The sequence below is a fragment of the Hoplias malabaricus genome, chromosome 7 (genome assembly GCF_029633855.1).
Source record: "Hoplias malabaricus isolate fHopMal1 chromosome 7, fHopMal1.hap1, whole genome shotgun sequence".
Taxonomy (NCBI): domain Eukaryota; kingdom Metazoa; phylum Chordata; class Actinopteri; order Characiformes; family Erythrinidae; genus Hoplias; species Hoplias malabaricus.
Genome location: NC_089806.1, coordinates 37199561 through 37212174, shown reverse-complemented (window position 1 = coordinate 37212174; position 12614 = coordinate 37199561). Strand labels below are relative to the sequence as shown.

The 12614-nt window shown below is 41.6% G+C and overlaps 1 protein-coding gene across 1 annotated transcript in view; it reads left to right on the top strand.

The window, feature by feature from the left end:
- hmcn1 (hemicentin 1) overlaps positions 1-12614 on the top strand; it is a 131649-nt gene that overhangs the window by 38809 nt on the left and 80226 nt on the right. The window contains exons 7-11 of the mRNA XM_066677878.1: positions 989-1109; positions 1972-2235; positions 2392-2536; positions 2870-2991; positions 8526-8795. Coding sequence (XP_066533975.1) covers positions 989-1109; positions 1972-2235; positions 2392-2536; positions 2870-2991; positions 8526-8795 — 922 coding nt within the window. The remainder of the gene's footprint in view (positions 1-988; positions 1110-1971; positions 2236-2391; positions 2537-2869; positions 2992-8525; positions 8796-12614) is intronic.

Here is a 12614-nt window from a genome sequence, read left to right as displayed (position 1 = left end):
AGCACGAGATAATCTCCCAGGGCTTAGTGTTGGGGTCATCTGATCTGAGTTTAATCTGATGTAAATTGGGTGCCCCTGACCCATGGAAGACAAAAGAGCTCAACAGCCCCCGAGGAAGGAGCTACTGAAGATCTTTTCTTAGATGCTTTTTTTGCAGTCTTACTCTCTGAAGCCAATCTTTTAATGCTTTCATGTCCACCCCCACATCTCTAACCTCTACCCCTACAAGAAGCCTCTCTTCTATCCTCTTGTCCTCCACCTCCCAGAGGACGACCCTTAGAACCACTGGCCTGGCCGATGAGAGCTTCTTGGCTTCGTCCTGCACTGTTTTTTTTTTTTTGTTTTTTTTTTTCCTTTTTTTTTTACAGCCCATGATAATAGTTTAGGAAGGTTGTAATTTCAGAAGTATGCAAGCGGCCCTCAGGAGTCGTTGCCATGGTTGCGGCCGGGTGGTGGGGTCTCGGAGCAAAGGGCCGAAGACGGCACCCAGGCGCTCTCCAAGCCTTCAGCACTTATACAGCCAGAAAAACAGATGGAAGAACACAGCATGACATGACGGAGTACAAATGTTGCATATATAGAAGCTCTTGAGCCACTGCATGTGAATCTGTACACAAGCACTCAAAGAGCTCAAACCAAAACCTTTGGGAAGAAATTGAGTGGCTTTTTAATAGAGATGTAATTATTCTACATCAGTACCTGACGTTTCCAATGCTTGTTCAGCTGATTTCAAATCCGCACAGCAATTTTCCACCAGTGGAAACTTTTGTAGAAGAGTAAGAGCTGTTATCACAGAAAAAGTGAGACAAACTCCCTTTTATTTCCCGTGATTTGAATAGAAATTCCCAGTGAGCATGGGATAGGTCATGCAGTGGAGCCCAACGTTTCTAATTCTTGTTACTTTTTTACTAAAATAATATTCAATTTTGCCAAGAGAAATTGTTTCAAAATGCTGTGTAATTCTCCATTAATTTTTTTTTGACCGCAGACAATCAGCGAGGGTCGGCACTCGGTTCGTATCACAGGGCTAAGCACCATTGACTTCCGAGGCGGATTTTCCAGGAAACACACTCTGGATTTCAAAATGACTTCCAGCAGACCAGTGCAAGGTCAGTTAGTCGGTTATTATGATTCCAAACAAACTATTTCCTCTTTTTTTATTTTTCTCTGAATAAATGTGAACAGGCTTTTTACAAAAAAAAATAGCATAGTACGTTGAATGCAGTTGTATTAGGGGTACAAATAGATTTTAAAGGTTTTTTTTGTGAAATATATAATTCTAATTCAATATTCAAACATTCTCTTGCTCTTTTGTCATTGTATGGTAAATTGTGCATAGTATTAAAATGACAATTGTCATTTTATTCAACCTAAAGTAACCTAAAAATTAAGTATTAATAAGCTATCAGTGTTTCCCCTAACTCCGGCCGTCCCCTAATTCCGGCCACTGCCATATATGGTGCAATTCTGCTCTCTCTCTTCGCTAATCGCATTGGGTAAAACAATAAAACATAAGGTCAAGCCTTAGTAGGGCATTTAAACATGCATGCAAAACTGCATGTGGAACACAACGCATTTCCATTTCGCAACAGATATTTCCCTCAGTGTAAAAGTTAGCTTAGCGGTTAGCATTCTTTTCTCTGAGGGGAAATCTACTGCCATTGTAATTCTTACATGTAGTGTACGGATACCCATACAGGACAAACGTAATCTCATTGTGAATCTCTGAAAACCACTGAATGTGGTAGCAACTGTCTCGTTTGACTGTCACAAGCAGGGGAAGTGGCCGAAGTTAGGGGGCACCAATAATCTTAGCAGTATTGCTAAGTATCTTAGCATGCTCCTGTATGATTCAACTGAAACATATTGAAGTCATCAAATCTGAATTTTGACTGACATCCCCACTCCCACTCTCTCTCTCTCTCTCATGTGCTTTCTCTATGTCTCACTCACAAACACACACCCAAACAGGAATCCCCACCTTCATCCTGTTGAACACAACGGGTCTATCTCGCCCGGCTCGAGCAGATCGTCTGGAGCTCCTCAGTATCACTGGAGGGGTGTTGAAGACACTGCCCATTCGTTACTTTCCTGACCGCAAGCCCTACAGCATCTGGAACATCACAGAGTTCCTACCTCCCAACGAGGCCTTCTTCCTCAAAGTCACGGGGTATGACCGGAATGGCTACCTCTTCCAGAGAGTATCCAGCGTCTCCTTCTCCAGCATAGTTCCAGGTCAGAGCCCAGAGGATTATGCTATTTGTTCTTAAAAAAGGAAACACTGCAAGTACACACAAGCACATTCACTTTATTATTTTCTTTTAGTTCTGGGGGAGATATGTTTGTGATTCTGTCTCTGATTTTATTTTGTTTTTGACTTCTTTCCACCAGATGCCCCCAAAGTGACCATGCCCTCTCAGACCCCAGGTTATTACTTACAGAAGGGTAGCATCTCCTGCCATGTGGACAGCCTGATTCCCTACACTGTTCGCTTCACTCGAGAGGGAGAACGCCTGGGCGTCGACCAGCTCTTCAAGTAAATATGAGATTCTTTAGGGGGAGAATGGAGGAGAAGTGATGAGTATGAAGTCACCCTTGGCACGTCATAAGCCATGTCCACTTTACAACACTTCAATCCAAAACCAGAGTTGATATAGTTATTAAAAGTATAGCAATGCATCAATATAAAAAGGAAATAAAAATCAAATATCATAATCCAACAAAAAGCTGGTGACGTTCTCAGAACAAGGAGCTATATGTGTTTGTGATTACTTGACTAATTTGAAATTGAATAAAAAGAGAAAGCTTAAAGATTTAACTGTGGAGGTGGAAAAATATCTCAATAATCATTGACTTATTTTCATAACAGGGAGTCTTCCAATGTTTCACTGGAGATTCCTCAGGTGTCTCTAAAGGATGAAGGCTACTACGAGTGCATTGGCATTAGCAGCGCTGGAACTGGACGAGCCCGGACCTTCCTGGATGTCTCAGGTAAGACATTCAGGTTTGATTTTTGGATTTGGATTCGGATATAACCAATTTCAGTCTTTAGAAATGACTCCCTTCGACACTGGTACCAAGCTGAGAAGGTAAAATGTAGCATATGGTTCCACTAAGAAAAGAAATATTTAATGTGCAGTGTACTTGAAATGTGTCTTCCATAGAAACTCTAGAGACGCTCCAAAGTATCAAGTCCAGAGATGTCCAGGAGTTGTCCTTTCATATAAGCCATGTGCTTAGGGGTGGGGCCAGTGCAATAGATGCAGGTAGTACTCCGGAACATTAGTGGATCCATTCTCACATGCACTGACTTTACCAGGAGTCTCTACTAGGGGGCTATCGGGATTAAGTCTGCCTAAAGTCTGGGATGAATGTTGCAGGTGATCACGATCACACATATAGCTCTTCTAGGTAAAATCTGGAAGATTTCTAGGTTACCATGCATGTGTGAAAGGGGCTTTAGAAGAGAACAATCCACGACCATTTCTTTTATGTTAGTTATCAGATGCTGCTAAGTCTGAAATAGATATTTTTGAAGAGCACCATCACCAGAATTCTCAGATTTGTTGCAGATCCGTTAGCAATGCAAAACTGGTTTGTAATGGAACCTATCATTTAGAATCAGCTCCGACCCAGGGGAACCCAGTACGTCAGTGAAACAGTGAAGCGTGACTGTTCTGTTCCTCTGCACTGGGCTATTGGCTGGTGTAAACACTGTGAAATGGTGTATAATAGATCACATGTGTGCAGTGCCAGGGGCCACCACAGTAATTATGATGCTGCCTTTTGCTGTTCCTTTTCAGTATTCATACAGCTCCTGAAGCATTTCTTGTACACTCCTATAGCCAAAGGTTTTTGGCCTCCTGCTTAGTTAACACTTTGTTTGTAAAAAATAGTCTGTCCCCCTTTATTACAATAAAAGCCATGGCATTCATCTGGGGATATTAGTAAGGTCAGGTATTAATTCCCGATCACAAATCAACTTCAGCTCATCCCAAAAGTACTGAAGAGAGCTCCATCACTCCAGAGAATGTACTTTCTCTGCTCCAAATGACACTTGACATTAAGTATGTTGACGTTACGGCCATGTTAAGCTGATCTACATGATTTTGTTTTTCTTTATCCTTTTTCTCTGGAGACTATTATAAATCTACAAACTTTTGGACATAGAGGGTAGACTCATCCTGCTCTGAATCTGAATATCGTAATACAGCAAATAAGGAAATAAATCTGGTGGTTACATGGGCTCCATGAGGTCTGCTGGCCAAGCAGGAGTTGTATTCCTCAGAAGAAATTAGCTGCTCAGTATGACTCAGGTTTACTTCATGCTCTGTGTAATGAACACATATAAATACACACACACACACACACACAATCGTGTATCTGTAAATTGTGGGGACATTACATAGACTTCCATTCGTTTTGTGGAGATTTAGCATTAGCTTTTCTGGAAGTACAACTAGCTTAAATCTAACCCAACCCTAACTTTATGATGAGCTGGTGGTCCCCACAAGGAAGGCAAGACCCAACATTGTGAGTACATAAACAGGAGGGAACAATGATTCAGATGAGCAACACTAGAATCTGGTTCCAGTTATTTTCTTTATACTTGGTATCTCCAGGAAGGCATATGATGGTCCTGTGATTTTGGGCATTGGAGGAGACCCTAATTGGTTGGAGATCTGACAACTGATGGTCAGGAATCTCTGAAAATGTCTTAAAGTGCTTTAATAGTAGATGGTTGTGTGTCTTTAAGAGATTTAGGAGCAGATGAGGTGCCCTTTTAAAGGAACATTAGATAAGATTTGGTATCTTTTATCCTTTTAAAAGCTCTAATCAGGCCACTACCTGTAGATGGTCAGGCTGCTGGCTCCTTCAAACCCTGGCACATGTGAATGAGGATTCCCACCTTAACTTTGCACATTACTTGTTGCCATTTATGAAACACTAACTCCCAGACAGCCCTCAGATCTGCCTTTAATTACAGCAACTGCAGCATAATCCCATGTTTTCAAGCTTCATTTCTCTAAGACTATGCTTTTTGGGTGTGCTAGTAGAAACCTGACTCCACGCTGTCCCCTTGCACAAACACACACGCTTCCTGTCTTCCGGACCCTCACTGATCACTCCACTTTTATAGTGCCGGACCCAGGTCACCAAATCCTGCTGATGCTGGAGGATCCTCATTATCCATCCGAAACCTTAGAAGCAGGGCTTTGCTCTGGAATTTTGATTTGGATATTTTGGAGTAATTAAACATTTTCAGCTCCAAGGAATCTTTTCTGGAGTTTGTCAGGGCAGTGGCTTAAAGCTTAAAGCTTTATCCCTGTGTTAAAGAGGCCGGTGCTAAGAGCATTCCCAGAGGGAAGGAATGTGGAGGAAGCCTTTCACAGGCTTCCTCAGCTATGCTTTGTTTATATGGTGCCAGTTCTTCTTTCAGAATATGACAAAGCACCTTTACACACACAACTATAAGCCAAACAATCTTTACAAATTAAAGTAAATAACAAGGGGACACAGTAGTCCTTAACGGAGTATTTCATTAAACGTGAGTTAAATCACGAGTGTGTAAATGAGCTACAAGCTACAACAGTACTGCTGGCTATTGTAGATCCCTCAGTGCCATTTCTGGACTGAGAACTGTCCACCAACCAAAACAACTCAGCTAACAGCATCCAGTGTCCACTGATGAAGGACTAGAGGACGACCAACACACACTGTGATGCAACAGATGAGCTGCTGTCTCTGTGTTTACATCTACAAGGTAGACAAGGTAGAGTCAGGTGTGTCTTACAGAGTGGACAGTGAGAGGACACTGTTGTGTCTGAGCCACTCATACCAATGTAATTCCATGTCGGTGTCACTGCAGTGCTGAGAGTGACAGTACCTGCTCTGTGGTGGGCTACAGGTTGTAATTGTAGAACTACAAAGTGCTCCTGAATAGTAAATGGAGCTGATAAAAAGGACAATGGATGTAGAAACAATGCGCTGGTTTAAATCTCATGGCTGATGAGTGTATATACAATGCTTTATAGGTCATGAAACTGAATCTTAATCCAAAACTTCCCTCTGGCCAAAGCTGCAGTTAAAAAAAACATGTTTTCCTGATACAGCTGACACACAGCCAGAGACATGATAAGCAGAGTGACAAGCCCAGCTCCCCCTTCCTTCCTAATTTATGCGCGGTTCTGTATAAATCCCCTCCTCTCATCTTAATCCACACATCTTTCATCACTCCTTCTCTTTCCCCTCGTAGATCAGCTTCAGTTTGGAGAGCTGTCAGCTCCTCAGAGTTCACAGACATACACAGGGTCTCAAATATCTGTTGAATAAGTGGCACAGACTGTGCTGTTTATGATGGTGCATACACATAATCTCTACAGGCCACAAAAGCAGTGAATTTTAAAAGTTTAAGAAGTTGTATAGACTACGTTCCATTTGTTAAAAATAAAACAACAGAGCATGTTCTTTTATGGAGGACAAAATTGACGTAAGAATAAATTTATGGATGAATCGAACGAACGAATGAATGAATGAATGAATGTAAGGATGGAATGAATAAATAAATCATGCACTAATAAATGCTTTAATATATTCATTGTCTGTAAGCGCTTATCCAGTTCAGGGTCGTGGTGTGTCCAGAGCCTACCTGGAATCATTGGGCACAAGGTGGGGAATACACCCTGTAGGGGGCGCCAGTCCTTCACAGGGCAACACACACACTCACTCACACCTTTGGACACTTTTGAGTCGCCAATCCACCTACCAACGTGTGTTTTTGGACTGTGGGAGGAAACCAGAGCACCCGGAGGAAACCCACATGGACACAGGGTGAACACACCAACTCCTCACAGACAGTCACCCGGAGCGGGAATCGAACCCACAACCTCCAGGTCCCTGGAGCTGTGTGACTGCGTATAAGTATAATTGTGTCATGAAAAAGGACATATCTCAGATTTATTTCTATATTTTCATATTTTATACACTTATTTATTTATGTATTTCTGAATTTCAATATTTATGTATATATTTAATTCCACATTTATTTATGTATTCATTCATATATTTTCACATTTCTACATTTATTAAATTCTATTTCTATTTCTGTGTCTTCCACTGAATGTGGAACGGTTGACACTCGGCTTTAAAACACAATTAATCAAAAATTTATCAAAATTCAGAACTTCTAATCTACATAATCTTGGTTTTTTTAGGTTTCATTATTTTTTTAAATTCTGTTATGTCCCCAATATGTGTTCTTGTACTGTCCCTTTAAAACCACACTACCACTCTGTAGTCACATGATTCTGCCCCAATTTGCCACATGGAGGAGAACCTAAACGCCGAAGCCAACCGAGCATCTCGAGCAGCTTGTACCAAAGAAAAACACAGCACCTGTGGTTTGGACGTGTTGCACTTTGACTTTAATTTAGACGACACTGAACAAAAAGAAGTCAAATGTAAACACTGTGAAAAAAAAACATTTCAACAAAAATTTCTGCAAAGCACAGTCAGCTTTCAAATAAATAAACAGTGCTCAGAAAACAAGAGAGGAACAAGCTCCTACATTAGCTTCTAAAAAATACAGCTTTAATGCTGGACCATACTGGAGTCACTGAACTATGAGGGTCAAAAATACAAAAACAAAATAGTCGTACATTAATTGTAATCATGGTAAAATATACAATTAATAATGATACTGATTTGCGCCCATATCACCCAGCACTAACATTTATGCACAGGAATATATTTTCACTGCATGGAGCCCAGCTGAAACCACCTCAGTAAAGGGTGGTGGACCGTGGTAGACACATGGGGGTCATAGAAATTTCAAATATTTCCATAAAATTTCATACATCATGCATTGGCCGAGTCTCTGGAGAGCAGTGAGTTCCCTCCAAAAACGGGGAATGGCCAGTTTAATCTCTCTCTTAACACAAATAGCGGTAAAATACCAGTTTCATACCACGTTCAATGTTAATGCAGCCTAAAGCAGGATTGGTCAGCTTGGCAAACCAGTTAATGGCTCAGTGGCTCTTGTGTCCGGAGAGTACTCTCGAAATAATGGGGACCTGACAATAGAGATTTGCGGAGACATACAGGAGCACATTAGATTGCATTCTTGCTTCATTTATTTATTTATCTATTCATTCATTCATTTATTCTTATGTCATTTTTCGTCCTTCACAGTTTTTGAGGAGATTGTATCCTTTTAAAATTGTAAAAGACGTACAGAGAAAGTCCTGTTGAATCACCACAGCTGTCACCATCAAGTAAACAATACTAAGGCCTCTGCAAGAGTTTCTGTTTGCCCTTTTTCTTTTTCAAGTATTTGACAGGAAATGTAACAGACAAAAAAAAGGAGAAAATTCACAAATCAAAGTCTTTGCTGGTGTCCTCAAAAACATAGGCTGTCCACCCCAGAGCCCTGACCGTAACTGTACATCATTGTATATATATTTCTTTAAGACTGAACAATGTGGAAAATATGTTTTAAAAAATGAATCTCTTTGATGTGTGTCCAGAGCCTCCTCCTTCTGTAACAGCGCCATTTAACGTGACATCATCTCCGGGCTCCGTGGCCTTGCTGACCTGTGTGGTGGTCAGCACAGTGCGCTTTAACCTGACCTGGCAGCGTGGGAGTGTGGACATTCGTCCGGACGTCCGGACACGTATCACCACTAACTTTTCCCTGGAGATCCAGAAAGTGACCCCCGACGATGCCGGTTGGTACGGCTGCACCGCCTCCAACGAGGGAGGAATGTCCAGCTCTCGCATCTACCTCAGCGTCCAAGGTGAGTGAGTGAGGCCTAACTAGCTACAGTCAGTCCACTATAGTGTGTCCATTTCACATCGTAATCTCCATAGAAAGCAGCAACCACACCAGAGCCACACTCAATGCCAAGCCTGCCCTAAAGGGGGCTATAAGAACTGTTCAGTGAGTCAGTGATTGGGTTGTGGAAGTAAACCTTGGGCCCAAGTTGAATGAGTCCTTCTCCAATGCTTCTAACTCTCCAGTGTAGGAGATTTAAACCTGGTGTGAACACATACAAAGTAACCACCCCCTACATTTTATAGGCTTCATTGTTGCTAGTCTTGTTTAATTGAGGTCAAAGGTATAAACTTCCCTTCGCAGCGATCTGCTGAGTTACTGCTTCCCCGGTGAGTGGAGGCGTTTATGTAGTGCTGCGAGTTCCTTGGTTCTGCGGACATTTAAGACATGCTGAGATTTATGCAGCTGGGTTTGGGACTGCTGGCAGAGCAGGCCCTCTCCCTCATGTCCAACACAAGATCCACTTTCAGCTCAGCCCTACACCAATATTTCACTCTAATAGTTTATGGGAAGTGAGAAAATGATTTACAGCCTGGTTTAACTTACTGTGCAGCAAAATCCAGCGCTTTCCATTCATACGGCTTTCTCTCTTCTCATTCTCTAAACATCTAGATCTATGGAGTTAAACCCCTCTTAGAACCAGAACCCAGTCACAGACCCAACACTAAAGAGTTGATCTAGGGGTCAAAAAGACTTAGGGCAGCGCTGTTAAATATGTTACATTATAATAGGGCTGTACCATTTTGTGTTGTTTATTATAATATTCAAACAACTTTATATTAAAAATGACCAAAAACACATATCATGGTTATAGCGATATTTTGGTTTGTGCAGTTATGAATAATATGGCATATTTTCTTTACGTGAGTCATTTGGGCACAAAAACAACAAGCTAGAAGCTTGTAACTACAAAAGGGGAAAAAACAACTAATCTGTTCCACCACCTCAAGCAGAAGCAACCAGTTGAGTACGAGGAAAATCAAAAATGCCACGACAGACTACATTGACTCATCACAGACATCTATTTTATATAAGTTGGTTTTATTTACTGTAAAGTTTTAAGTGTGTTTTTAATTTAATTTGTTTTCTACATGTTTATAGGTATGTACTAAATTAGCAGTCGCAGTCACACAGCTCCAGGGACCTGGAGGTTGTGGGTTTAATTCCCGCTCCAGGTGACTGTCTGTGAGGAGTGTGGTGTGTTCTCCCTGTGTCTGCGTGGGTTTCCTCCGGGTGACTTTCTGTGAGGAGTGTGGTGTGTTCTCCCTGTGTCTGCGTGGGTTTCCTCCAGGTGACTTTCTGTGAGGAGTTGGTGTGTTCTCTCTGTGTCTGCGTGGGTTTCCTCCGGGTGACTGTCTGTGAGGAGTGTGGTGTGTTCTCCCTGTGTCTGCGTGGGTTTCCTCCAGGTGACTTTCTGTGAGGAGTTGGTGTTTTCTCTCTGTGTCTACATGGGTTTCCTCCGGGTGACTGTCTGTGAGGAGTATGGTATGTTCTCCCTGTGTCTGCGTGGGTTTCCTCCGGGTGACTGTCTGTGAGGAGTGTGGTATGTTCTCTCTGTGTCTGCGTGGGTTTCCTCCGGGTGAGTGTCTGTGAAGAGTGTGGTGTGTTCTCCCTGTGTCTGCGTGGGTTTCCTCCGGGTGAGTGTCTGTGAGGAGTGTGGTGTGTTCTCTATGTGTCTGCGTGGGTTTCCTCCAGGTGACTATCTGTGAGGAGTGTGGTGTGTTCTCCCTGTGTCTGCGTGGGTTTCCTCCAGGTGACTGTCTGTGAGGAGTGTGGTGTGTCCTCCCTGTGTCTGCGTGGGTTTCCTCCGGGTGACTATCTGTGAGGAGTGTGGTGTGTTCTCCCTGTGTCTGCATGGGTTTCCTCCGGGTGACTGTCTATGAGGAGTGTGGTGTGTTCTCTCTGTGTGGAACTAACATGTAACTATAACGTATATGATTTCGGCGTTTTAGAAGTACACTATGGCATACAAAAGTGACAATGCATAGACATAACTGACTTAATGGATAAAAAATGGCTTAAGACTCCTTGCCAAAATGATGTATTTAACTCCTTAAGCTGCAGATTTCTCCAGGCATTTTGCACTGAGACTGATCTGTTTTCTTTCTAGTTACAGAATAATAAGGCATAGGATTTTAAAGGGCCTAGGATTTAAGGGGTTAATACTCTCTTACTCACACTTGAAGGGAGTGAATCCTCTACCTTTTCCTCCTATTTGTTGAGTGATGAGGGCCTCTATGTACCATAATAATCCTCTCTAAGACATGAGACTTCTCTTCTTTTCTCTTCTCTTCTCTTCTCTTCTCTTCTCTTCTCTTCAAATCAAATCAAAATCAAAAGTATTTGTATAGCGCTTTTCACAACTGATGTTCAGCTTCACAGAATTCCCGTAAGACAAAGATTTAACATGAAATGTAAAAAAACAAATTGTAAAACCCTCAAGTGAGCAAGCCAGGGGTGACAGTGGCAAGGAAAAACTCCCCCAGCTGAGGAAGAAACCTTGGGAGGAACCAAGGCTCACAATGGGTGACCCATTCTCCTCTGGTCAATCTACTGGTAATAATAGTTAGTAGTCCGTAAGAAGCTGTTCTCTTCTCTTCTCTTCTCTTCTCTTCTCATCTGTCTCATTTCTTTCTCACATTGTTTCCAAGTTGTAGTTTCTGTTGACTGTTTCAGGCTGACATTTCAAACAGCTGTCATAGAGAGAGAGTGTGTGTGTGTGTGTGTGTGTTATGTGTAATCACCACCTGTTGGGACTCCTGTGCTGTCCTAGTCATTATGACCTCTTTGAAGTGGGACTGCTGACATAGTGAAGCTATGGACAGAACAGATTACCCAGAGTTCCTTTATGGTTCTGTCACTAGCTGACAGACACACACACACACACACACACACACACACACACACACACACACACACACACACACACACAAACACATTTCTTAATTCTTGTTTGTGTTATGGGCTCACATTCTACAGAAATCATTCTTAATAAATATAGAAAGGCTTACATATGTTTATATTGGTGGCATTTCCCGCACATTTTTTCTATGTATCTGTAGCTTCAGTCTATACAGGCATGTAGTCATCTTAAAAGGGATGGAGCCCTAGATCCTAAATGAATGTGCTTAATGCACTCAACATGTATTTTATCATAACATATTCTCTTTAAAAAGCCCGTATCAATTGTGTTCACTTATTGTATGGTTTTATGTTTCAAAAAGCCAGACATTTTTAAAATACTATTTTCTCATCTGTTTTTCATCCCTTAAATTTAGACAACCTGTTTTTGTTAATGTCCCTTTAAACCTCATATACCTAAATGACCTCTGTTCTGGTTGGCTGCTTTGTTTTGTGTCTTGTTCAGAAACTATTATGAGCTGCGATGGTCTTTTTAGCACTAGTAAAAATAGATAAATAGCTTGTTATTGGTTAAATAAAAGGATATACACTTAAAGGAGGGTAATATGGGTGTGTATGTTTTAATATTTAATAGTTTACAATTAACTTTCTATACAAGCTATGTATACTAGGCATACAGCCTTGAAGAGTAAAGAACTGAGCCCATTTTGAGTAGAAGATGACTGAGAAACCCATTCATGGTGTACCAGGCAACAGTTTAAAGGAGTCTTGAAAGGAACACCGTCTTACTTTAGACACCTTTGACATCAATATATAATCATGTGAAATGATTATTTCAAGTCTATTTAAAGAGTCAGCTGTTATTTACGAGTTTAAGGAAGACTACAAGCTGTAGTTTGATGTCTAAAGTAGATGTTGG